This window comes from Panthera onca, chromosome E2, assembly GCF_046562875.1.
Source record: "Panthera onca isolate mPanOnc1 chromosome E2, mPanOnc1 haplotype 2, whole genome shotgun sequence".
In the NCBI taxonomy this organism is placed as follows: Eukaryota; Metazoa; Chordata; class Mammalia; order Carnivora; family Felidae; genus Panthera; species Panthera onca.
Genome location: NC_138353.1, coordinates 60,345,621 through 60,370,529, shown reverse-complemented (window position 1 = coordinate 60,370,529; position 24,909 = coordinate 60,345,621). Strand labels below are relative to the sequence as shown.

General features: G+C 67.6%; 2 protein-coding genes across 5 annotated transcripts in view; one reads left to right on the top strand and one right to left on the bottom strand.

The window, feature by feature from the left end:
* PIEZO1 (piezo type mechanosensitive ion channel component 1 (Er blood group)) overlaps positions 1-17,217 on the top strand; it is a 54,413-nt gene extending 37,196 nt beyond the window's left edge. For 2 of the 4 annotated variants that reach the window (XM_081791361.1, XM_081791358.1), the window contains 40 exons: positions 242-502; positions 1,021-1,132; positions 1,269-1,447; positions 1,518-1,666; positions 1,751-1,933; positions 2,301-2,407; positions 2,509-2,669; positions 2,808-2,984; positions 3,237-3,362; positions 3,477-3,677; positions 4,127-4,331; positions 6,658-6,762; positions 7,326-7,479; positions 7,665-7,908; positions 8,008-8,104; positions 8,206-8,377; positions 8,790-8,879; positions 8,954-9,048; positions 9,333-9,404; positions 9,876-9,976; positions 10,473-10,569; positions 10,649-10,705; positions 10,792-10,964; positions 11,049-11,155; positions 11,313-11,504; positions 11,590-11,848; positions 11,920-12,108; positions 12,244-12,520; positions 12,796-12,892; positions 12,980-13,127; positions 13,213-13,427; positions 13,520-13,678; positions 13,757-13,904; positions 15,290-15,478; positions 15,616-15,708; positions 15,794-15,966; positions 16,040-16,162; positions 16,293-16,372; positions 16,464-16,653; positions 16,734-17,217. In XM_081791361.1, coding sequence (XP_081647487.1) covers positions 242-502; positions 1,021-1,132; positions 1,269-1,447; positions 1,518-1,666; positions 1,751-1,933; positions 2,301-2,407; positions 2,509-2,669; positions 2,808-2,984; positions 3,237-3,362; positions 3,477-3,677; positions 4,127-4,331; positions 6,658-6,762; positions 7,326-7,479; positions 7,665-7,908; positions 8,008-8,104; positions 8,206-8,377; positions 8,790-8,879; positions 8,954-9,048; positions 9,333-9,404; positions 9,876-9,976; positions 10,473-10,569; positions 10,649-10,705; positions 10,792-10,964; positions 11,049-11,155; positions 11,313-11,504; positions 11,590-11,848; positions 11,920-12,108; positions 12,244-12,520; positions 12,796-12,892; positions 12,980-13,127; positions 13,213-13,427; positions 13,520-13,678; positions 13,757-13,904; positions 15,290-15,478; positions 15,616-15,708; positions 15,794-15,966; positions 16,040-16,162; positions 16,293-16,372; positions 16,464-16,653; positions 16,734-16,983 — 6,207 coding nt within the window. In that variant the 3' untranslated portion in view covers positions 16,984-17,217. The remainder of the gene's footprint in view (positions 1-241; positions 503-1,020; positions 1,133-1,268; positions 1,448-1,517; positions 1,667-1,750; positions 1,934-2,300; positions 2,408-2,508; positions 2,670-2,807; positions 2,985-3,236; positions 3,363-3,476; positions 3,678-4,126; positions 4,332-6,657; positions 6,763-7,325; positions 7,480-7,664; positions 7,909-8,007; positions 8,105-8,205; positions 8,378-8,789; positions 8,880-8,953; positions 9,049-9,332; positions 9,405-9,875; positions 9,977-10,472; positions 10,570-10,648; positions 10,706-10,791; positions 10,965-11,048; positions 11,156-11,312; positions 11,505-11,589; positions 11,849-11,919; positions 12,109-12,243; positions 12,521-12,795; positions 12,893-12,979; positions 13,128-13,212; positions 13,428-13,519; positions 13,679-13,756; positions 13,905-15,289; positions 15,479-15,615; positions 15,709-15,793; positions 15,967-16,039; positions 16,163-16,292; positions 16,373-16,463; positions 16,654-16,733) is intronic. The other 2 variants (XM_081791359.1, XM_081791360.1) reach the window with 2 other exon arrangements.
* On the bottom strand, positions 17,186-24,834 carry CTU2 (cytosolic thiouridylase subunit 2). The gene is made up of 15 exons (XM_081791362.1): positions 24,679-24,834; positions 23,985-24,068; positions 21,651-21,729; positions 21,416-21,475; positions 20,292-20,352; positions 19,683-19,792; positions 19,263-19,558; positions 19,058-19,193; positions 18,770-18,901; positions 18,208-18,299; positions 18,011-18,105; positions 17,792-17,927; positions 17,609-17,675; positions 17,453-17,511; positions 17,186-17,318 (listed from the first exon to the last, which is right to left on the bottom strand). Exons 1-15 carry the CDS (start codon positions 24,741-24,743, stop codon positions 17,249-17,251), a joined length of 1,542 nt encoding a protein of 513 aa, XP_081647488.1. The 5' UTR covers positions 24,744-24,834; the 3' UTR covers positions 17,186-17,248.
* Positions 24,835-24,909: the final 75 nt, after the last annotated feature.

The window sequence follows — 24,909 nt, the reverse complement described above, 5'->3', positions numbered from 1 at the left end:
GGCAGGCCCGTCCGGGGGGCCCTCGCTGCTGGTTCCGTCGTGATGTTCTGGGGGGCGGATGGCGGCCTGAGCTCCGCAGAACCTGGTGCCTCGTTGCCAGAAACGGAGCCGTGGCCTGCCGGGCCGAGAGCCACGCCGTGGGTGCGCGGGTAGCGGGTGGGCGCGTACGGGAACGCGTGCCCTGTGCCGTGTGCGTGCCCCCGGCCCACCGGCCCCCCGGCCCCCCGGCCCCGCCGTCCAGGTGTGGAGTATCACCTACCACAGCTGGCTGACCTTCGTGCTGCTGCTCTGGGCCTGCCTCATCTGGACGGTGCGCAGTCGTCACCAGCTGGCCATGCTCTGCTCCCCCTTCATCCTGCTCTACGGGCTGGCGCTGTGCGGGCTCCGCTACGTGTGGGCCATGGACCTGCGTCCCGAGCTGCCCGCCACCCTGGGCCCCGTCAGCCTGCGTCAGCTGGGGCTGGAGCACACCCGCTACCCTTGCCTGGACCTTGGCGCCATGGTGAGTGCGTGCGGGGCCCGCGCTTCCCGCACGAGCACCCGTGACGGCGTGGAGTCCGCTGTCCGGCTGTCACCACGGGGTCCCCTCGGGCCGGTCCAGAGCGGTGACCGAACAAGTGTCGGGGGGACGACCGATGACCCTGTGTCGTCGGGGGCGCCGTCCCTGGGTCCCTGACGCGGGTTCCCCTAATGTCACGCGTCCCCCCGGCGTCTGGCCCCGGGTGCCCCGTCTGCGTCCCGCACGCCAGAGCGTTGCCGGGTCCGGAGGTCTGTGCCGGGTCGCATGTCGTCCCGGGAGCTGTGTGCGCGCGCACGTACGCGTGAGGTCACGCGGGCTTGAGTACGCGCCCCCGCGTCCGTGCTCGTACGCGACAGGGTCCGACTGTGCCCCCCGGGAGGCGGGCACCGGCACCAAGGGGCTATCCCCTGGCCCGGGTCTTCGCGGGCCGGCCCTCGGCTGTGGGAGGGGCGCCGGGCCTCGGGCCTTGGTGACACCCCGCCCCGCCCCGCCCCGCCCAGCTGCTGTACAACCTGACCTTCTGGCTCCTGCTGCGCCAGTTCGTGAAGGAGAAGCTGCTAAGGAGGGCCAAGAGTGCTGCCGGCCTGCTGGGGGTCGCCGTGGCCGACCCAGGTGAGGGGCCGGCCGGGGGTCGCCGCGGGGGTCGCCGCGGCCCGCCGAGGTGAGGGGCGGGGGGGCGGTCGGGGAGCGGTGCCCCCCGCCCGGCCCCGAAGCCATGCCCCGGCTGCCCCCCCGGCCCGGCCCGCAGAGCCCACGCGGACACGGACGCTGCTCCAGAGCCTGGGCGAGCTGGTCACGGGCCTGTACGCCAAGTACTGGATCTACGTGTGCGCCGGCATGTTCATCGTGGTCAGCTTTGCCGGCCGCCTCGTCGTCTACAAGATCGTGTACATGCTCCTCTTCCTGCTGTGCCTCACGCTCTTCCAGGTAGTGGGCGGGCAGGGGCGGGGGCGGCGGGGGGCGCCCAGGCCGGGCCTCACCGCACGCCGCCCGGCAGGTGTACTACAGCCTGTGGAGGAAGCTGCTCAAGGCGTTCTGGTGGCTCGTGGTGGCCTACACCATGCTGGTGCTCAGCGCCGTCTACACCTTCCAGTTCCAGGACTTCCCCACGTACTGGCGCAACCTGACCGGCCTCACGGACGAGCAGTGAGTCGGCGGGCGGGCGGGCGGGGGGCGCGTCCCGGCGTGGGGCCCTCCCCGGCCCCGTCTGACCGCCGCCCCTCGCGCCAGGCTGGCGGACCTGGGTCTGGAGCAGTTCAGCGTGTCCGAGCTCTTCTCCAGCATCCTGGTCCCCGGCTTCTTCCTGCTGGCCTGCATCCTGCAGCTGCATTATTTCCACCAGCCCTTCATGCGGCTCACCGACCTGGGGCGCGCGCCCCTGCCCGGCGCCCACCCCCCGCGCTGGGCTCGAAGGTGCGCCCGCCCTCCACGGCCGGCCCCTCTCCCTCCGCTGCCCCTGGGTGTGCGGACTCGGGTGCAGGCTCCCGGGGGCCCGGGGTCTGCAGCGTGTATCGCCCTCCCCCCCCCCCCCACCCCGCCCCACACCCGCCCAGGGAAGGGCCTCATCCCCCGGGAAGGGACGGAGGCTGCTGGGTTCGGACGGGAGGGCCCGGAGCAGGGCGACGGCCTCAGCAGCCCCCTCGGACACGGCGGGCCCGCGGTGCTGGGTGTTCCTCCGGCCTTCGGGTCACGGGGGCAGCACATCGGCCGGGCCCCAGGGGAGGCCTCCGTCAGCCCCCGGGGTCCGGAGCGAGGAGTGACGCCTTGGGGCCCACCCTAGGCAGGACACGGTCAGCGGGACCCCGCTGCTGCAGGAGGAGGAGGAGGTGGCCAGGGAGGAGGGACCGAGCGGGGCCGGCCCCCAGCAGGCCGTGCAGGGCCCCGAAGGTGAGTCAGACCGGCAGGCGTGGGGTCCCTTCACCCAGACCCCTGCGAGCGCCAGGCCCGGGGACCCTGGTCCCCGAGCCCTCACGGCCCCCCTCCCACAGCCGCCGCCAGCAAGTGGGGCCTGGTGGCCGAGCGGCTGCTGGACCTGGCTGACCGCTTCTCCGAGGTCCTCACCCGCGTGCAGGCGTTGGCGTGGCGCCTGCTGGAGCTGCACGTCCTCAAGCTGGTGGCCCTGTACACCGTGTGGGTGGCCCTGAAGGAGGTAAGGGAGGGGCGGGGCGCCTCCTTTTTCTGCAGCGGGGTCCCCTAGAGGCCGGGACCCTCGGGTGGCAGGTCGCAGGGCCCCTGGGGAGGTGCCGCCCCGCCCCAGCCCCCCACCCCCCGCCCCCCTGCCTTCCAGGTGTCTGTGATGAACCTGCTTCTGGTCGTGCTGTGGGCCTTCGCCCTGCCCTACCCCCGCTTCCGGCCCATGGCCTCCTGCCTGTCCACCGTGTGGACCTGTATCATCATCGTGTGCAAGATGCTGTATCAGCTGAAGGTCGTCAGCCCGCACGAATACTCCAGCAACTGTACCGAGGTGTGCAGGCGGCCGGGCCGCGGGGGAGCCCGCCAGGCCTCCTCTCTGTGCCCCTCCCCTCGCCCCTGCCCGTGGCCTCCTCGTCCCCAGACGCCCCGTCCCCGTCCGCACCGAGGTCGGCCAGAGCTGAAGGCCACACGCGTCCTGGGAGGGTGTGGTCCGGCCCCGTCCGGAGTTGTGGCTGGGGCGGGGGTCCCTGGGGTGGGTGTCAGCTCCCAGGTGGGAACAGGTGCTGATTCTCCCCTCCCCCAGCCTCTCCCCAACAGCACCAACCTGCAGAAAACGGAGATCAAGCAGTCCCTGCTGTACCGGGGACCCGTCGACCCTGCCAACTGGTTTGGGGTCCGGAAGGGCTTCCCGAACCTGGGCTACATCCAGGTGAGTGCGGGGCCGGGGGGCGGGGGGGGGGGCGGCCTGCCCGTGTCCCCCTCCCCAGGTGAGTGCGGGGCCAGGGGGCGGGGGGGGGCGGCCTGACCGTGTCCCCCTCCCCAGAACCACCTGCTGGTCCTGCTGCTGCTGGTGTTCGAGGCCATTGTGTACCGGCGCCAGGAGCACCACCGTCGGCAGCACCAGCCGGCCCCGCTGCCTGCCCAGGCCGTCTGTGCCGACGGCACCCGCCAGCGGCTGGACCAGGATCTTCTCAGCTGCTTCAAGTACTTTGTCAACTTCTTTTTCTACAAATTTGGGCTGGAGGTGAGGCCCAGCGTCAGCCCTCACCCCTTACCTAGGCAGGGCTGAGGGTCCGCGTCCCTCTCCGCGTGGCCTCTGCAACTTGCTGGCCCTTGGGGGCCACCCGGGGGGGGGGGGGGGCACAGAACACACACCTCTGAGGGCCGGACCCCCGGGCTCAGTCGGCGTGTCCTTGGAGCGTAAGCTCGGGGGCTGGACCCTGACTGGAGACTGGGTCAGAGTCTCCACTGAGCCTTGGAACCTCCTGAGATGTGGTTCCCGCCTGCCCGCCCCCCCCCCCCACCCCCACACGGCAGACACGTGTCCAGCTCTCCCTGCCTCCACGACAGCAGTGTGGGCCGTGGTGAACTTGGGCCGCTGCCCCCACTGTGCTCTGAGCCTTCCCGGCTGGAGGTGGGACCCAGGAGGTCCCCCCAGCAGCTCACTGTGCACCCCATCTCCGCCGCCCCCAGATCTGCTTCCTGATGGCCGTGAACGTGATTGGGCAGCGCATGAATTTCATGGTCATCCTGCACGGCTGCTGGCTGGTGGCCATTCTTACCCGCCGGCACCGCGGAGCCATCGCCCGCCTCTGGCCCAACTACTGTCTGTTCCTGGCATTGTTCTTCCTGTACCAGTACCTGCTGTGCCTGGGCATCCCCCCGGCCCTGTGCCTCGGTGAGCCGGCGGCCGTGGGCAAGCTGCGAGGGTGCTTCCCCCACCCCCCGCCCAGGGCCTCCCCTGCCCCCTTCCTCGGACCCTGACGGCTGCAGCATCCCTGGGGGGGAGGGTGGGGCGCTGGCCACCCTCTCGACGCTTTGCATCCATTCCCATTTTTCCCCCCAACATTCTATTTTGAGAAATTTGGAACGATCAGAAAAGGTGGAGGTAGAGAGTAGGGAGCAGCCAGACCCCGCGACCCGGGGCAGGGGCCACGCTCCACAGTCCCTCCCGCACAAGCCTGGCTTTGGCCTCATCCTCCGGGGGTGGCCCTGGTGGCTTTTGGGTCCGATACAGGACCCCACGTCTGCCCTCGGCTGCGCTCTGCTCTCGTGCCCTCTGGTCTGGGCGAGGTTTCGGGAGGGGGCCGGTGGGCGTGAAGCCGCGTTTGTCGGGCGGTTCCTGCTTTGGCGGGTGTGGCCGTGTCCTGTCCTGGGAGTGCACTTGTCGACGTGGCCCTTCCGTGTCTGCGGCCCAGGTGGTGTCGCGTCCGCCCGCTCCGGAGTGCGCCGCGGGCGGGACCCGTAGGACCGCTGTTGTCCCTTGATCCCGGCGCGCTGGTCACGTGGCTTTCTCTCACGTGTTCCTCGACCGACCGCGGGCCCCGGGACGTCTTCCACCGCCACGGCGGCTCCCAGTTGGCCCCCGGAGCCCCTGAAGCCGCTCTGAGGCTTGAGCCGTGGTTGTGTGGGTGGTGACGGTGGGGGAGGCCGTGGGCCAAGTCCTTGCCCTGCGCGGCCACCACCGACCTGACCGCTCCCGACTGTGGCTTTTCCAGAATGTCTTGGAAACCAACCACAGGGCGCGTTACCAAACGCGTTCCAGGTTCTCCCCGTCCTCGTCTCCCCTTGTCTCCTGTTTTGTGTGCTGGCTTCTGACTTTGGACGCAGACTTGCAAAAGTAGCTCCCTGACGTGAGCCTGGCGCAACCCGGTGCGGGAGCTCAGGCGTGCGCGCTGGTGCGGCTCTCGCCGCGGCCCCGTGCGTGCGCCCGTGCGTCGGTGCCGGGCAGCTCCCCGCGTCTTCGCCTTTCAGCACCTTGGGACTTTTGAGGGGCGCTGGGCTGTGACCCTGGGGGTAGTCTGCTGTCCTCGTGAGACCGGGTGACAGGGCCCTCTGGCGGCTGGGACGTGTGCGTCTCTGTGCCTCACACGGGGCCAGTGTCTCCTGTCCGGTGCCGTTCTGTCACTCGGGTGCAGGGCTGGCTGTGGGGTGTCTCCCCCGAGACTCGGCACACGGCCTGTTTCTCCTGGACCTTTCCGGCTAACTGCAGCCTCCGCGGCGGGTCCCGCTGCGGGAATTTCTCTCGGTTTCCTAGCGGTGGCTTTCTGTGTCTCAGAGTTATGGGTGGGCATCTTCCGTAAAGATCTCCGTCCCGCTGATTTGTTCAGTTGCGAATTTATATCCTTATGGGCTCTGGATGCTGCTGTTTTCGGTTCCACTCGAGGCCTGGCGTCCTCTTCTCACTGGTCCATGTGGGCACCGCATTGGCCCTGGGAGTCCCCGCCCCCAGCGTCCTCTCCCTGTTCCCCCCCCATCCTCTCCCCACCCCAGCTGTTCCCGCCCCCGGAGTCCTCTCCCCACCCCCAGCCTGTCCCCACCCCACAGAGTGCTCTCCCGGCCCCCCCCCCCAGACTTCTCCACCCTGCGCCCCGAGTCTGCGGTCCTGCGGGCCCTTTGCAGTCCCGATGTCCGTCCCAGTGCTGAACTAGGACCGCACCCCATGTCGCCGGGGGCTGGCTTGTTTCGCTTGGCGAACGCGCTGGGTGTGGTGCTTCCTGTTCCTCTCTGCCCACTGAGGACTGGCCGTGCCCTGCACGAGCCCATCTCCCCTCCGGCCCCTGGAAGGCAGCCGGTTTCTCACGTGGGGCTCTCTGGAGTAGCGGGGCCAGGAGCGTCGGGGTGCAGGGCTGTGTCTGGGCGTAGTTCTCACTTCGCGGAATTGACCGCACGGTGTGGTTCCCGTGTTCGTTCCCGCCGGTGATGCACGCGGGGCCGCGGTCGTCGCTGAGCTTGTGTGGGCCGTTCTGATAGGTGTGTCTGGGAGCCTCGCTCTGGGCCCTCTGGGTCCACCGCCCCTGCAGGCCCGTTACTCCCGGGCTGGGGTTCACTCCTTCCCCTGGGCCCGGGCCCGTCTGTGCCTGAGAAACGCATAGGTAGGAACACGCTGGAATCTCGCTCCCGAGACTCCCAAGAGACCGCGTGAACGCGTGGGCGGGTGCGGGGATGAGGCCTGTGGGCGGGGACAGGACACCGGGGTCCTGATGTGCCCCCTGCGCCCACAGACTACCCGTGGCGGTGGAGCCAGGCCATCCCCATGAACTCCGCGCTCATCAAGTGGCTGTACCTGCCCGACTTCTTCAGAAGCCCCAACTCCACCAACCTCATCAGTGAGTGCCTGCGGCCGGGCCCCAGAGGGCGGGGAGGTTTTGCCGGGGGGACAGGCGGCGCTCAGGCGTAGGCCCACCTCTGCCAGCGCGGGACACGGTGTCCGGGCCTCACCGGCGGCCAGTCCCGCGGCTCCCCAGAGGGACCTGTCCCCACAGGGGCGCCCACTTCCCCGGGCCCGACTCTGTGCACACGCAGCCACGCAGACCTGCCTCTGCTCGCCGTGTGCGTGCAGGCGTGGGTGCGGGGGTGCAGGCAGGTGGGACACAGGTGGACGGAGGGATAGACGCGGGCGTGCCTCCTGACGCCTACGTGGTGTGTGGCTGGGTGCACGTCGGCCACACTTCCTGACGCGCGTGCGGCACCGCAGAGGCACAGCTACACGCGGGCCTGTCTCCCGCTGCCCACGCTCGGGTGTGGCCCTCGGCCCGGTGCGGCCCCCGCAGGAGCACACTGGCGCTCCTCTGTGGCCTCGAGTGCGGGACCGGTGCCGGGCGGGCCGCGCCCCGCACGGCTGGCGGCCCCCCGAGGCGCGGCGCAGCGGCCGACTCCCGTGTGCCCGCAGGTGACTTCCTCCTGCTGCTGTGCGCCTCCCAGCAGTGGCAGGTGTTCGCAGCCGAGCGCACGGAAGAGTGGCAGCACGTGGCCGGCACCAACACCGACCGCCTGGAGGTGCCGCAGGGCGAGCCCGACCCCGTGCCCAACTTCATTTACTGCAGGTGCGTCCTGGGCACGGCCGGCCCGCGGCCCGCTTGGGGCCGGGGCCGCACGGGCACTGGCGGCGGGATCCCCTCTGCCGGGCCCCGACCTGGCAGCGGGGGCGCGCTTCACCGGCTCCCCTGGGCCGAGGCTGCCGGGAGGAGGTGGGGCCGCCCGGGCCCCGCAGTGACGCCCCGTCTGGCAGGTCCTACCTCGACATGCTGAAGGTGGCCGTCTTCCGCTACCTCTTCTGGCTGGTGCTGGTGGTGGTGTTCGTCACGGGAGCCACCCGCATCAGTATCTTCGGGCTGGGCTACCTGCTGGCCTGCTTCTACCTGCTGCTCTTTGGCACCAGCCTGTTGCAGAAGCACATGCGTGCCCGCCTCCTGCTGTGGGACTGCCTCATTCTGTACAACGTCACCGTCATCATCTCCAAGAACATGCTTTCGGTGCGCCCGGCCGGCCTGGCCCCGCCCCCCGCCCTCCGCCCTCCGCCCTCCCCCCCTCCCCCGGGCCCAGGCTGACCCTGACCCCCCTTCCTGCCCCAGCTCCTGTCCTGCGTTTTCGTGGAGCAAATGCAGAGCAGCTTCTGCTGGGTCATCCAGCTCTTCAGCCTCGTGTGCACCGTCAAAGGCTACTATGACCGTGAGTGACGGGGGGGGGGCGCGGGGGGCGCGCTGTGGGCGGGGCTCGGAGACGCGCACCGCTTCCGGGGTTCTGCCCCCTGACCCTGCCGCGCCCCGCAGCCAAGGAGATGCTGAGCCGGGACCGGGACTGCCTGCTGCCCGTGGAGGAGGCCGGCGTGCTCTGGGACAGCGTGTGCTTCCTGTTCCTGCTGCTCCAGCGCCGCGTGTTCCTCAGCCGCTACTTCCTGCACGTCAGTGCTGAGCTCCAGGCCACTGCCTTGCAGGCCTCCAGGTCAGGCCCTGCCTCGGGCCCCCCGGGTTGCGCGGCACTGCCCCGCCACGTTAACGTGTCACTCGGGCGACTTCCGAGGGCCTGACCCACCCCAGCCCTGCCCCTGGCCGGCAGTTCGGCCCGTTTTTGCCCCCACACTGGCCCGAGGGCGCACGGCCGCTGGGCGGCCTCCCTGCCTGGGCTGTCGAGCCGGGCATCTCCTGTCCCCCACGGACGCCTCTTTGGTGGCTTGTTTCCCGCCCCCCGCTGAGAGTCAGGAGGCAGCAGGAGGGGGCCCTCTCCCTCATCCCAGCTCACGACAAGGGGACAAGGGAGGCTGTGGAGCTGGAGGGACCTGGGTGGAGGCTGGGCCCAGGCCACAGGTCGGGGAGCCGTGCCCCTGGGGTGCCAGGGTGACGCCGCCTCCCCGCAGGGGCTTCGCGCTGTACAACGCGGCCAACCTCAAGAGCATCGAGCTCCATCGCAAGGCGGAGGAGAAGTCCCTGGCCCAGCTGAAGAGACAGTAGGTGCCGTCTGGGTGGGGGGCCCCGGGTTCTCCCGCCCAGCTCGGTGCTCAGAGCCGCCCCCGCCCCCCAGGATGGAGCGCATCCGCGCCAAACAGGAGAAGCACAGGCAGAGCCGGGCCGGCCGCAGCCGCCCCCAGGAGCCCCAGGGCCCCCCCCAGGAGCCGGGTGAGTGTGAGGGGCTCGCAGGGCCCCGGGGTCCTGGCATCCGTGCTGCTGGCACCCACTCCTGTCTGGTCTGTGCCGCGTGCGCCCGTCTGTCCTGTGCCACGTGCTCACCGTGCCCCTGTGGGCCGCGGGCCAGCCTGCCACCGTCCGCCTGCACCTGTGGACTGTCCTCTCTCCCCACTGCACCGCGAGGCCCCCTCTGTCGGGGGGCGCTGCCCACGCCCTCCCCGCGCCTCGCCCCACGCCTCGCCCCGCCGGCTCACGCTCGCCTCGCCCCTCCACAGGGCCTGGCAGTCCACGGGGCTCGTCCCCGCCACGGAGGCAGTGGTGGCGGCCCTGGCTGGACCATGCCACAGGTACTACCTCCTTGGGCCCACTGTGCCCGGGCCCCTCCTCTCTCAGCTGCTGTGCGCCCACCTGTGGCCGTGCACCCCGGCCTTTCTCCGTGTGCCCTGTCAGCCGGCCCTCCGGCCCCACCCCGCCACACAGTAGTAACGGGCTGGGCCTCGGTTCAGCCGGGTCCCCACGCAGGCTTTGTGCTCCCCTGTCGCTCAGAGTCTCACGAGTCTGAGTGTTCATGCTGACGCCCGCCCTCGTGTTCTTCCTGTCCCGTCTGCGTCCCGTCACTGCTCTGGCCTGGCCCCAGCCTCCAGCTCCCGTGGCTGTCCCCCGGGATGGTGGGAGGCCGAGGGAACCCATGCGGGGTGCCACGGCCCGGCGCATTCCTGGACCCGTCTGAAACTAAAGAGGACTTGAGTCTTGGGGCGGGGGGTGTGGAGCCCGAGCCCCTGTCGGGGAGGACAGTTCTCAGCCCCACCTGCCTGCAGTTATCCACTCGGGGGACTACTTCCTGTTCGAGTCTGACAGTGAGGAGGAGGAGGAGACCCCACCCGAGGACCCCAGGCCTTCGGCACAGAGCGCTTTCCAGGTGAGGTGGGAGGGTCGCCTGCCTGCCTGCCTTCCCCTGTCCGTGGGGCGCGGGGGGAGGAGAGACCCTCTCTAGCCAGCCTGCCCAGATCCGTTCAGACCTCCAGAGCCCACAGGTCACAGGCACACGCAGGCCGTGGGGCGCACAGGTCACAGGCGGCGGCTCCGTGGGCCTCCGTCCACGGTCTCCTGACGTCGCCGCTGAGCGTCCAGGACTTGAGAAGGGTTGTGCGTGTTTGCTGGAAAACGGTGGGGTCCCTCGCCTACCCCTGGGTCCTCAGTTTGCAGGAAGTGGCCCTGGCACCGAATGCCAGCCACGTGCCCTGCCCCCACGGCACAGCCCCACGGGACCCGCTTCCCACCCACCCTGAAGCAGGGAGCTAGCCGAAGGCCCCCAGCCCGGCCTGGTCCCAAGCTCCCCGGGAGCTCCGAGGTGGGCTGAGCGGGACCCGACGTCCCGGGAGGCGGGGTGCTGACCCCGAGGGCCCGGCCCACAGCTGGCATACCAGGCATGGGTGACCAACGCGCAGACGGTGCTGAGGAGGCAGCGGGAGGAGCAGGCGAGGCAGGAGCAGGCAGGGCAGCCGCCCGCGGGTGAGCCTGGGGCGCGCGGGGCGGGCGCCGGGGGCCACGGGGCCGCAAGGCGCTGACCAGCACACACCCCTGTGCCCAGGAGGCGGCCCGGGCGCGGAGGCGGAGCCGGCGGAGGGCCCAGACCAAGAGGCGGCTGGTGCGTGCGTGCGCCCGGAGACCGGGGGGCGGGGGGCCTCCCACCGGCAGCCTCTGCAGCGCCCCTCTCCCCTGCCCCCGCCGCAGGCCACAGCCACGTGATGCAGCGGGTGCTGAGCGCCGTGCGGTTTCTGTGGCTGCTGGGGCAGGCGCTGGTGGACGGGCTGACGGACTGGCTGCACACCTTCACGCGGCACCACCGCGCCATGAGTGACGTGCTGCGCGCCGAGCGCTACCTGTACACGCAGGCGCTGCTCAGGGTGAGCGCGCGCGCCCACACCCCCGAGCCCCGGGCCGGCCCCTCGCGGGGGAACTGCCGCCCTGAGCCTCTCGCTGCCCCGCAGGGCCAAGAGGTACACCGGGGCCTGCTGGACCAGCTGTATGCCAGGGGCGCGGAGGCCGCGCCCCCAGGCTCCGCGGGGGCCCGAGACGCACCCGGCGCGGCGGCAAGGTGGGTGTGGGCTGGCGGGGCTCGGGAGGCGGCCGGGACCGGGCAGAGCCGCCCCGCTGTGGGCACACGGACCAGGAGGCGTGCGGCCTGCCGGCCCCAGAGCCCGGGCAGAGCAGAGGGCGGGCTGCCTCTCTGTGACCGCCCTCGCCTCCCGTAGTGGGCCGGGGGCCCAGGAGCCACTGAGCGCCGCCACGGAGGCCACCGGCGGCCCCCTGAGCACGGGGTGCAACGCCCGCAGCAGCGGCGAGGACGCGCCCGCCGAGCCCGGGGCTTCCCTGCACGGCTCCCGGGAGCTTCCCGCCGGTGCTTCCACCCGGACCCGCACCGCCAGCGAGCTGCTCCTCAACAGGTCGGTGCCCAGGGCGGCCGCTGGGGGGGGGCTGGGGGGGGCGGCGGGCCTTGGTGCGAGCGGGCCTGGGCACGGCTCCCCGCAGGCACCTGCACATCCAGGAGCTGGAGGAGGCCCAGCAGTTCGAAGCGAGGCAGGGCCGGGCGCTGCGGCTGCTGCAGGCCGCCTACCAGTGCGTGGCCGCCCACTCGGAGCTGGTCTGCTATTTCGTCATCATCCTCAACCACATGGTCACCGCCTCGGCCACCTCCCTGGTGCTGCCCGTGCTCGTCTTCCTGTGGGCCATGCTGTCCATCCCGAGGCCCAGCAAGCGCTTCTGGATGACGGCCATCGTCTTCACCGAGGTGGGCCGCGGCCCGGGGGGGCGGGGGAGAGGGAGTTCTGGCCGTGCCATGCTGAGCCTCCTCCCCTGCAGGTGACCGTGGTCACCAAGTACCTGTTCCAGTTTGGCTTCTTCCCCTGGAACACCCACGCGGTGCTCCGGCGCTATGAGAACAAGCCGTACTTCCCGCCACGGATCCTGGGCCTGGAGAAGACCGACGGCTACGTCAAGTACGACCTAGTACAGCTCATGGCCCTGTTCTTCCACCGCTCCCAGCTGCTGGTGCGTCGCCGGGGACGGCAGGCGGGCACCTCCCGGCACACACCCCACCTGCCGGGAGGCAGGCCTGGATGTTGCGGGTCCTGGGGTACGGCCACGCCAGCCTCCTCACCTCTCTCCGCCCCCACCCCCCTGCAGTGCTACGGCCTCTGGGACCATGAAGGGGACCAACTCTCCAAGGACCACGACCGCGGCACTGGGAAGAAGGGGGTTGAGGAGGAGCCGACGTCACCAGGACCCCAGGGAGAACCAGAGGTGGCTGGGGCCCTCACCCAGTACCACATGCAGGCGGAAGCAGGGGATGGGCCCCCAGAGCCTCCCGTGGAGCCCAAGCCCCGAGACCCAAAGCCGATCAGCCTGCGTTTCAGGAAGAGGAGAAGGGAGAGCACAGAGCCTGTGGAGCCCGCAGCCGTTGGTACGACGGCCCTGTCCCTCCACGGCCACTGTGGCCCAGCGGGTTCCCACCTGGAGCCGCGGCCCCCCGCCGCGTTCCCGGCCTGCCCCATGTGGCAGGTGACGCGGCCCCGGCTGGCCCACTGCCAGCGACCTGGGGACGCCTCTGTTCATCCCAGCCTGCTGGTCCATAAAGTGGGGTGATCCAGCCCCCTGGGGGGTGGTCTCGGGGTGGTCGGGAGTCGGAGCTGGGCCCGGCGTCCCCGGGGCTCCTGTCAGCAGCGGCTGCTCCCACAGAAGGCGTGGCGGCGGCCCCGGGGAGCGAGAGGTGGAGTCGCCCCCGGGAAAGGGCGAGAGCCCTGGGGCTCCGACTGCAGAGCTGTTGCCTGGCCCTGTGAGTGACCGTGGCCGCCCCCGGGCCAGGGCGGGTGGGAGGGCGCAGCTGGGGGCTCCGGCGCACTGAGCCCACGGCCGCCTGCAGGGCCCAGAGCGTGTACCGGCCCCTGCACTGCTTTTTCCACGACATCCTGCACACCCAGTACCGTGCGGCCACCGACGTCTACGCCCTCATGTTCCTGGCCGACGTCGTTGACTTCATCATCATCATCTTTGGGTTCTGGGCCTTTGGGGTGAGCACACAGCCCGACACCCCCCACCCCCCGCCGCCACCCCCCTCCCCCCCGCCACCCCCTGACCTCTGCTCTCCCGGCACAGAAACACTCGGCAGCCACAGACATCACGTCCTCACTGTCAGACGACCAGGTGCCCGAGGCCTTCCTGGTCATGCTGCTCATCCAGTTCAGCACCATGGTCATCGACCGCGCCCTCTACCTCCGCAAGACCGTGCTGGGCAAGCTGGCCTTCCAGGTGGTCCTGGTGCTGGCCATCCACCTCTGGATGTTCCTCATTCTGCCCGCGGTCACCGAGAGGTGGGTGTCCGGCCGGGCCGGCGCTGGGCCCGGAGACCTTGGGGCTCCGGCCTCGGGCAGGGCGCCCTGACCTGGCCTTCCCGCCCCTGCAGGATGTTCAGCCAGAACGCGGTGGCCCAGCTGTGGTACTTCGTCAAGTGCGTCTACTTCGCCCTGTCCGCCTACCAGATCCGCTGCGGCTACCCCACCCGCATCCTGGGCAACTTCCTCACCAAGAAATACAACCACCTCAACCTCTTCCTCTTCCAGGGGTGAGTGTGGGCGGGCGCGGGGCGCCGGGAGCGGGGCGGTCTCCCGCGGGCTGTCCTGATGGTGCCCGCCCCCGGCAGTTTCCGGCTCGTGCCGTTCCTGGTGGAGCTGCGGGCCGTGATGGACTGGGTGTGGACGGACACCACGCTGTCCCTCTCCAGCTGGATGTGTGTGGAGGACATCTACGCCAACATCTTTATCATCAAGTGCAGCCGAGAGACCGAGAAGGTGCCCGGGCCTAAGGCGGGTAGTGAGGGACACTGGTCACTCCCCGTCTGGGGCAGACGGGCCACATGACAACCAGGTGGTGCTGGTGGTCCCCCCCACCCCTCACCTGGGGGCTGCCAACCCACGACCACATGAGGCCAGAGGTGCCTCTTATAGGGGACGGTGAAGTTGACCCTGTTGGGAACAGGCAGCTGACCGAGGTCTGAGCAAATACCCAGAAGAGGCCTGGCCTCTGGTCTTGGGCACGAGGGCTGGGAGATGGGGTGGGCACCAAGCATCAGCCGAGGTCCCGTTAGCAGCTTTACTGGGGGACGGCGGGTGCAGAACCTGCCCCATCCACCTGTACAACTCAGCGACGCATAGCACGGTCACAGAGCTGTGCCACTGTCCCTTCGGGTCTAAACCTGGCTTAGTGCTCCAGCAAGAACCCCTCGCTGCAGGGATTTGCCTGTTCCAGAAGGTTCGTGCACATGCGGTCACGTGCCCCGTAGCCCGGGTCCGGCTTCTTTCGTTCTAGGGGGTTCAAAGCGCTGTCCGTGTGGCCTGTGTCAGGACTTGGGGTTTTCATGGCCGAGCAGCTTTTCATCACGTGACTGAGCCACCTTTCTTACGCCACGGTCCCAAACTGTGAAGGAGGCTGGGCTTCTGTTTTGTTGATCGCAGCGAGTGTTGCTGTGGATGCCTCAGCCCCTCGGCCGCCCCGCTCCCAACCCCTGCAGCGTGGGGGCTGCCAGTCTCCCCACGTCCTCGCCAGCACTTGTGACTGAGAGGTGACCGCCTCAGTGCAGTCTTGGTTCTGGTGGCCCTGATGGCTCGTGACGGTGACTCTCTTCTCCCGTGCCTGTCGGTCGTCTGCTTTGCCCCTTGCGTCCCTGGGTTGCCTGTCATCTTATCGTTGACTTACAAGAACTTCTGTTCTGGACGCTATAGCCCCTCTCAGGCAGGATTTGCCCCGAAGCCTCCCATTCTGCGGGCTCTCTCTCCATGGTCTCTCTCCCTCCCCTGAAACACAGAAGTCTTTCTCTGACGTCCAGTTTTCTGCTGGTGCTCGTGCTCGTGTGACGTCCGAGAATCTCTCACCAGATCCTGAGGAATGAAACTTTGCCCCTGGGAGTTTTACTGACCGTCCCATCTCTCTGGCGTGTCGGTGTCCGTTTGTCCCAGCACAACCGTTGACGAGCCTATCCTTTCCTCGCTCGGCGCGAGGGTCTGTTTCTGGGTTCTTGGCTGTGCTTGGCCCGTGTCTGTGCACGCAGAGGCCACACTAACTGCCGTTCCAGGCTGTGGCCGCGTGAGGACGGCCCCCGGAGCAGCAGGGGGTGGGGGTCCGGGACGGGGCGGCGGGCGGGCAGAGCTGAGGCCCTGACCCACACCCTGCCCCCCAGAAATACCCGCAGCCCAAGGGGCAGAAGAAGAAGAAGGTGGTCAAGTACGGCATGGGCGGGCTCATCATCCTGTTCCTCGTGGCCATCATCTGGTTCCCTCTGCTCTTTATGTCCCTGGTGCGCTCCGTGGTCGGCGTCGTCAACCAGCCTATCGACGTCACTGTCACCCTCAAGCTGGGTGGCTACGAGGTGAGCCACCGGTCTGTCCCAGCCGGGGAGCAGGATGGTGGGCCAGCCCCACGTCACTCGTCTTTAGAGTTCCACGCGGCGCTGGCAGCCAGGGGCCGAGGGGCTCCCTGCAGCGTCACGCCGTCCCCCCACCGCAGCCCTTGTTCACCATGAGCGCGCAACAGCCGTCCATCGTGCCCTTCACGCAACAGGCCTACGAGGAGCTGTCCAGACACTTCGACCCGAACCCGGTGAGTGGGCCCCGGGCTGCACCTGCGGGGCCGGGGGGCGGGGTGGAGGGGGCCGCCGCTCGCTCAAGTGCCGCCCCGGGCCCAGCTGGCCATGCAGTTCATCAGCCAGTACAGCCCCGAGGACATCGTCACGGCGCAGATCGAGGGCAGCTCCGGGGCGCTGTGGCGCATCAGCCCGCCCAGCCGGGCCCAGATGAAGCGGGAGCTGTACAACGGCACCGCCGACATCACCCTGCGCTTCACCTGGAACTTCCAGAGGTGCGGCCCAGGCTGGGGCAGGACCCGGGTGGGGTGTGGCCCGCGGTGGGTCACGCTGTGTCCTGGCCCGTAGGGACCTGGCCAAGGGCGGCACCGTGGAGTACACCAACGAGAAGCACACCCTGGACCTGGCTGCCAATAGCAGCGAGCGGAGGCAGCTGGCCAGCCTGCTGGAGGGCACCTCGGACCAGTCGGTGTGAGTGGGGGAGAGTGCTGGGGGGCGGGGCCTGCCGGAGGGCAGCTGGGACCAGTGGGTGTGAGTGGGGGAGGGGGCACGGGGGGGGGGGGGGGGGGCTGGGCCTGACTCCCCCACCTTCTCCCCGCAGGGTCATCCCCAATCTCTTCCCCAAGTACATCCGTGCTCCCAACGGGCCCGAGGCCAACCCCGTGAAGCAGCTGCAGCCCAGTGAGTGTGTGACAGCGAGTGCATGCGAGTGGGGGGTTGGCGCCACCCCGGGCAAGGGTGGGGGCCCTGACGGACCCTGGCTCTGCCCCAGACGAGGAGGCCGACTACCTCGGAGTGCGCATCCAGCTGCGGAGGGAGCGCGTGGGCTCGGGGGCCGCCGGCTTCCTGGAGTGGTGGGTCATCGAGCTGCAGGACTGCCAGGCCGAGTGCAACCTGCTCCCCATGGTCATCTTCAGCGACAAGGTCAGCCCGCCCAGCCTCGGCTTCCTGGCCGGCTACGGGTGAGTGTGCTGCGCGCGAAGGCGGGCGGGCCGCGGCTGCAGCCTCCGCGCCCGGGACTCACCCCGCCCCCGCCCGGCAGGATCATGGGGCTCTACGTGTCCATCGTGCTGGTCATCGGCAAGTTCGTGCGTGGCTTCTTCAGCGAGATCTCCCACTCCATCATGTTTGAGGAGCTGCCCTGCGTGGACCGCATCCTCAAGCTCTGCCAGGACATCTTCCTGGTGCGGGAGACGCGCGAGCTGGAGCTGGAGGAGGAGCTCTACGCCAAGCTCATCTTCCTGTACCGCTCGCCCGAGACCATGATCAAGTGGACCCGTGAGAAGGAGTAGGAGCCGGGGCCCCGCACCCAGGCAGGAAGGAGCCGCCCGGCACACCGCCGGGCCCCGATGCTGCTGCCGGAACGAAGGAAGGAAGGAAGCTGTGGCCCCTCCCCCACCCGGCTCAGGGCACCTCCTCGTCCCCGAGGGCCCCACGCGGCCGGCACGCTGGGCTGGGGCGTCCAGCCTTCCCCTCCCCACGAGTACTGTAGGGTTTTCTAATTAAAAGTATTTTTATTTATGCGATCCGCGCCCCCGGCTCTTGGTGGCCCCAGGCTCAGCTCTCGCCGGTGTGCGTCTCCTCAGCGCCGTTCTCCACCAGATACTCCTGGATCTCCTGCGAGGCCCTGGGGGAAGCCACGTGCTGGGAACCTGCCGCCAGGTGCAGAGGCCCAGAAGGACCCTCCCCCCCCCCCCCCCAACACACACACACACACACACACACAAAGGGGGCTCCCCCAGCTATGTGGCTAGCCGGTACCTTTGGCTGCGGAGCTGGGCCTCGGCCAAGATGTAGGGTGGCAGGAGGTCCAAGGAGGGCTGCGACAGAGAGCACCGCCGTGGGTGAGGGGCCGTGAGGCACAGAGCCCCGGGGGTGGGCCTCTCCTGTCACCACCCGTGGGCGGGAACCACTCACCACATCCTTCATGTTCGCACGGCAGCCATAGCACAGCCGCTCGATGACGCGGGCTCGGGAGTCCTCCCTGCGGGAGCAGAGCTGGACGTGACCACCTAGGTTGGGCCCTGGAAGTGCCACCCCCCGCCCCGGACAGCTGCGTGGGGCCGGCCGGCCGCGGGGGCAGGACGGGGCGGGCCTTACCTCCCGCAGGGCCCAGCCCCCTGGCAGCGGTCCTGGGCGCCGCCCACCTCTGTGGGTGCTCCAGCCCCAGCCCGCGGGGTGGGGGGCTGCGTCTGGGAGAAACCGGAGGTCTGGGCCCCGAAAGCCGTGGCACTATCTGCAGGCGGAGAAAAGCTGAGGATCCTCTGGGGACCCGACCCCTCCTCCCACTTGCCGGGGCCCCTCCCCCTCCACACAGACCAGCAGCGTCGACGTCCAGCGTGCACATACAGAGCAGGCAGCGGGGGCCAGCGGCACAGCCGTCGCGGGGGGCCTTGACCAGCTTCTCACTCGTCCTGAGGGTGTGGCAGACAGGGTGCAAGGCACGGTCAGGCTGGGGCTCCGCTCCCACAACCCGACCCCGGCACGGGTGTTCGTGCACACGCGCGCACACACACCTGTACACGGTGCTGACGGTAGACGGGAACTGGGCTTGCAGCCGGAGCAGGAAGCCCTCCATCAGGCGGTGGACGCTGGCCTTTTCGGGGGCCTACGGGGAATCAGATGAGGGCCGCAGGAGTGGCGCCCCAGGCCGGGCCGAGGGGCCACAGCTTCACGCTGGCGGCCCCCACGAGCGCCACGTCAGGGCTGGAGTCGGCCGGAGCACCCGCTTCTGAAGCGTCCCGGTTGCTGAACGCAGTGGCTCTCACAGATCGTGCCGTCAGATTTCTCCAAGATCCGTCCTGCCCGTCCTATACCTGGCAAGCCCTTCCCAGAGACGCAGGCACCTGGGGGCCAGCCACCCACCGCCCCCCCGGCACACCCCCTCTTCCTGGAGGACAGCAGCCCACCTCTGCACTGCGGGGGAGTGCCCTGCGTCTGCTCCCAGAATGCCGGGCACGCCGCTGTTAACACTGAGGTCTGACAGCCGGTGTGGACGCGGCTCAGGTCACCGAGGGGTGCCGGCGACCTCTGACCCCATGCCGAAGGGCGGGGGCCAGCCCAGGTCCTGCAGCTCACCTTGGTATCGATGGCGGGGGTGAAGACGGAGGGCACAGCAAACAGGCGGTTGTAGAAAGCGACCTCCTTCAGCGTGTGGTCGCGCATGGGCCGCACCACCACCACGTCACCGTGACGCTCATCTGAGAAGCCCTGCGGGGGGCGGGGGCACGTCCCTCACCAGCCCCACCAGACGGGCTCGCGGTCCCTCCCTCCCTGCTCCGCGAGGGAGACCCCGGGGCTGGCTCTCGACACTACTTCCAAGTGACAGGGGCCAACAGGGTCCCTGAAAGGCCTGCACCCACGTACCGTGTCCCAGGCGAGAAAGGCCCCTCTGCCCAGCGCCAGGCTGGTCATGAGCTTGATGGCCAAGCGGGTACAGCTGTCTCCTGTCATCACCTTGGAGTAGCCATGGGTCCGGGCCACATGCAGGATCAGGTGCGTCCTGGAGAGCACAGGGTCTCAGGGTCCAGGTGAAGCCAGGCCAAGACCCCGGGAGGGCGGGGGGGCTTACCGCAGGGTGTGCAGAAACTCTTCTTTGGCCGTCAGCGTCTTCACGGAGTCGAACAGTCGGGACAGAGCCTCGGTCTGGGTGGCTGGCGGTGGCCCCGCCGGGTCCTGGGACTCCTGGGTGCCAGGCGGGCTCAGCCGCTCCTCTCCCTGGGCGGGGCTGGGGCTGCCCCCTGACCTCTCGGTCCCCAGCGTGTGCTGCTGCTGGAGGAAACTATCCACAGCCACCTTGTAGGTCCCCACGGCCCCCACAGGCTCCTGGGCAGAGCAGCGTAGCACCGACGGCGACAGACCAAACACCTTCCGGGGCAGGGGGACAGCGTAAGGCCCAGCCCACCTCTGCGTGCCGCGACTCAACAGGCCCCTCGCGTACACCCCAGGAGCCCACCCTCCAGGGGCGTTTATCAGACACAGGCCCGCCCACCTCTTCCAAGGCGACAATGTGCCACGGGAAGCCGAGGGTCTGCAGGATCAGCTTCACTTCAGCCACAGTTTTTGCTCTGTCCTCCGGGCTCTGCCCACAAGCCGCTCCCTCTGAAAAACGGCAGGCGGGAAGGAGTCACGGCTACAGGAGAGCCGGAGACGGGACAGGGCCAATGCCGTGTGAGACATCCTACATGGCTTTTCTGCAGGAACAACAGCTAACCTGTTCTCCTGGGGGAGCATTTTCAGAGCGGGCAGTGGGTTCACGGTCATGGCACAGGGAGGTGTGGGGAGGGGAGGCATGACTGACCACAGTGCCAGAGATCCACCTGGGAGCCTATCTCAAGGGAACAAGGGGGGGCAGGTTAGCGACTGGGCCCTGGGGAAGCGAACTTGCCCATCCCTCTCGGGGCCCCTCCGTCTCACTTGGGGCCCTTCTGGCCTGACTCTGATAAAGCTGATTGTGGTAAGACAACAACCGTGCCTTTCTTGCCGGACACGCGTGCTGTCTCCAAAAACTGCCCCCAGCAGGGCCTTGCTAAGGTCACAGCACCCGCTGAGTGGGGCTCATCCTGAGCAGCGGGGTAGGGGTGAGGGTGGCCACACGCACCATCCACGTAGATGACCCCCGGCACGAAACGCAGTCTTTTGGCAGAATCTCGACTCAGGCCCTGGAGAGAAAAGGAACAGGAGCTCAGCCCCCCAGTCAGAAAACACAGGACAGTTTCCCGGCACAGACCATTCTCTACCTCGACTGAGGGCCCCTGGGAAGCGGTGCTGACCCCCACCTGGGGTGGACAGGCCATTCAGAGGAGGTGCTGTCAGGCCCCACAGGGAGGCCACGTGGGTCAAGGTGGCCTGCCTGCATATCTCACTGCCCCTGCACGATCTGCTCCTCATGAGTCAGTCCCTCCCTCCTGGCTACGTCCCGAGAAATGGCCTACCCAAGCACCTCTGGCCACCAAGAGTGTGACGGAACAGCAGAAAATCCAGGCACTACCAGTCAGAGGGAAGGGGGCCACCAGGTGCCAGACAAAAGGCCAGGTTCAGTGGGCCGTGACACGAGAGCAGAGCACCGACCAGACGCACCACGCCGGGGGCCCCAGGACAGACCGCCCCCATGGCCACAGCCCCTCTAATCTGCACCTCTCAAGGGGAACACACAGGGTCTGTGTGTCCCAGCCCCGGGTCAAGACCCCCGAGGCGGCCAGCATTCTGCGCAGGCCGCCGACTGCCTGGAACCCAGCTCTGCACCCAGAGCACCTTCCTCACTCTGGCTCCCCACCTGACTTAGCCACCTGGGGACCCCACTGCTCACTCGGGTCTCTCCTTAAACTTCTCAAGGAGGCTGCCCATCCCCAGCCAGGCCAGACCCCTTTTGGGTTCCCCAAGGCACCTGCTCCTATGTCACAGTCTCATCCTCCACCCAGGACCGGGGGGAAGCCCATGACCTGAGAACACCCCGAGCGATGCTCCACCGTGCCGCGACACCGTTCTGGTGATAATGACTCTACACGGTCAGCAAAGTACTAAACTGAGGCAGAGCTGGGTCACTCCAGACGCAGCCCCAGCACGTGCACCTCTTGTACACACATCGAGGAACCCTCCGGTTGTCCCGGCTGCTGGCGGGCTGCTCCCACAAGCTCCAGGCAAGAGCCCCTCAGGGCAGGGCCCCCGACCCTGGAGCTTAGCTGGGCAGCAGCAAAGCCCCTGGAAGATGCTGGAGGGATGTACCTCAAGGACCTGCCAGACCATGGAGCTGGATGAAGGCCCCCCAGACCAAGCCAGGAGCACCTAAGGGAGAAGGAATGTCGCTGGAGGGCACCACATCTCCAACAGGAGCGTGTCCACCCTCCCCCCCACCACCCGTGCACGATGGTGGGAAGGGACACGGGGATTGACAGCCAGGGCCCAGGGGGGCTGGGCTTTCCAACTGGGGACCCCACAGAGGAGTCACCCCACACGCTACCTTCTCTCCTGGAAAGATGAGCCGATTCTTCCCCAGCACGGCTCTGAACTTGTGGACGTAAAACGCCCTGAAGCAGTCCCTGCAACACAAACAAGCAGCAGCTGTGGTGGCGCTGCCCGCGCGGCCCACCTCCTCGCCCGACGGGGAGGCGGCCCGAGACTCTGCCTGGCATTCCCCGGCTTTGACCGGAAGCATCTTGACCAAGGCTCTGCCCAGAAACTGCCACGGGAAGCCAAGCTTACGGGGTTCTCGCCAGCTGGGTCTGCCCCGCGATCAGCCCCACACTGCGAGGGAGGCCTCCCTTGGTCCCCAGCAACCCTTACTCGTGTGAACTGATGCCTGAGGGGCTCGCAGCCCCGGTGCCACCCGCACCCCCAAACGCTCAGGAGGGCCCGGCTGGCAGAACAGACGGACACAGGAAAGTGCAGGGCAAGGCCAGCCCGACCCTCCCCTAAGCAGAGTTGAAGGTCCCTTCCGGGACCCCCATGGGGAGTACTATCCCTCTGGGTGAAGGGGGAGCCCTGAACAGGCTGTGGGGTGGGGGCGTCCCAAAGCTCCACACTGGCCCAATGAGCTGATCCCATCTGGACCAGAAATGCCTGGGAAGCTCGTGCCGAACGCACAGTCCTGGCTTCTTCTTCAAACCTACAGAATCAAAGCATTCAGAACCACAGGCCTTGGGAATCTGTGTTCATGATAAACCTTCCAGCTGGTTCTCATGTTCACTAGGTCAGAAGCGCTCAGCCTTGGCCACAGGTTAGAATCACTCAGGCCAAATACAGCAGAATGTGCCAGAGTGAGGCCCAGGCACCTGCATTTGAAAGCTCCCTGGCAAGCCCAGCAGGGAGTCAGGGTCAAAGACAGCACCCTGAAAAGAGGGAGCAAGGTGGCTCCCACACCTGGGGCTGCACCCCTAAATCTACTTTCTTTTTCCCATTAAGATACATCAGTGTCTACAGCAATCCCCACCCCCACCGCTGAACAGACACCACAAGGAGGGGTTGACCCCGGGTCCTTTGTAACTCAACTCAGTGTTTAATAAAATGTCGGGACCCTAGGTGACCAGCCACGGGCAGTGACTCCCAAGAAAGTCAGGCGTGGCAGACTCCTGAAACCAACAGACGCTTGACTCACTCCCCACTTCACGGGGCACAAAGAGAACCCTGTCGCTGCCCACAGGCAGGGGGCGCTCTCAGCCCAAAAGGAGCTGCTGTGACCTCTTCTCTGTTTAGAACAATCATCACTTCTTAATATTTTTTCCTTTAAGAACTTATTTGAGAGAGAGGGACAGAACAAGCAGGGGAGGGGCAGAGAGAGAGGGGGACGGAGGGTCTGAAGCAGGCTCTGTGCTGACAGCACAGAGCCCGATGTGAGGCTCAAACTCACAAACCGTGAGATCATGACCTGAGCTGAAGTTGAATGCTTAACCGACAGCCACCCAGGTGCCCTGGAACAATCGTCACTTTTTGACGTTCTAAGTGATTAAAGCTTGCCTTCTTTGCTTAAAATGTATATTCTAGTGGCACACACCAAGTCCACTGGGTTCCCAAAAGATGGCTGGGGATGAGAAAGTTTTAGGGAAAAAAAGAAACAAAAAGCTCAGTCCCTTCAGTTTCCCTTTTGGAACATTCTGGAAAGTAGAGTCTAAGACTCTTGGAGACTAATTTTAAAAACATGAGCTGGTCACTCATTCAACAAAGGCTCATCTCCCACCCAAAGCACGAAACGTCCGCAGCAATTAACGCAGATAAACCAGGAGCCTGGTCCTGCCCTCATGGAGCTGTGAACCCAGGGGAAGCGAACAGGTGTTGGAGGAGCTCTGATTCACTGCTGACAAGTCAGGGGCCACAAGACGGCTTCAGAGAAAACAGAGCATGTTCATAACAAGGTCCTCTGGGAATCAGCCTCCTCTGCTCCCCTCCAAAGTCCCGCCCCCCCACCTCAGAGCTTGAAGAAAGCTGCAAACCTCCCTCCGTCCCACACAAGTAAAGTAAGTGTCCCTCAGAGCAGCTGGCCAAGATCCCAGGATGCTCTAATCTGCCCCGAGATGCTCATCCTGCCTATAACTCACCTCATCTTCACTGCCAACGGCCCCCTTAAGAGCCATCAGATACCTTCCTGCCACTGAATCCAGAGCTGGATAATGGGAGAATTATGGGGTGCCCATGCAGAAAACCAATACCCCCACCCCCACTCACCAGAGTCACCGGGAGCGACGTTAGAAATACAAGTGATTACATGCTCTTTAAAGCAAGAGATCAAGACACAGAGATGGGGGCAAGCCTGGCTGCCCAGTCACCCCGTGTCTGCCTCCCACCCACCTCCACGCCTCACCTGCAGAAGGCGTCTCCGGCTCGGATCACCACAACGGGTACCCCTTCCTTGCACTTCACACACTTCAGCTCACGGCTTGGGAGGCTTGGGGGAAGAAGGAGGCAAGAACACAGGTTGCAGACCTCCCTCCGGGCAGACTCTGAGGAGGCGGCGGCCCGTTTCTCACCCCAACCTGGCGTATTTGGAGTTCTTGGGGGCAGCTGTACACACACCTGCCAAGGCTTGTGCCTTACCCTAACTACCAGTATGAAAAAAGACGACGGCCGTGGGGGGTATCTTAGTCGCTAAAGCCAGCTCAGGAAAGCACATAAAGGCCCCCTGTCAATCTCGCAAAGGCAGGCATGACACACCACCACTTGCCCCGGGTGGATCTGGAGGGGAGAAGTGGAACCAGTGCGTGGAAGCGACAGGGAGGCCGACTTCCTCTTCGACTACGGAAAGTTCGGTCAGCGCTGGAGCCGTCCGCACTGGCGGCCAGAATTACAAGTGCCAGGGGCAGAGGGAGCCCCCTCTTGGGGGGTGTTCACCGCCGTCTATACGGGCACTCCCCGGGTGCCGCCGAACGAGGTGCAGCCCCCGCTTGGGACGCCAGGGCTTCCGGGCCCCCGGCCGTCTCCTGGCTTCCCGGAGCGCAGCTCCCCGGGCAGACGGCGCCGGGAAAAGAGAGGGGCCGGTGCGGACGCCCGGCTCTCACCCAGGCCGCGGCGGCGGCGGTCCCTCGGGCGCCGGGTCCCCGTAGTCCTCGCCAACCTGGCACATGGCGGCGCTGGGTCCCACCGTAGTAAGCGGCGGCGACTAGGAGACGCGTCCTGATGACGTCACCAGGACGCCGTCCGGACTGCGCTCGGCCGGCTGGGGGCGGTGCGCGCGCTGACGGCGCCAGCACCGCGGCGCCGCGGTCGAGACGAGCGGGCCTGGGGCGGGG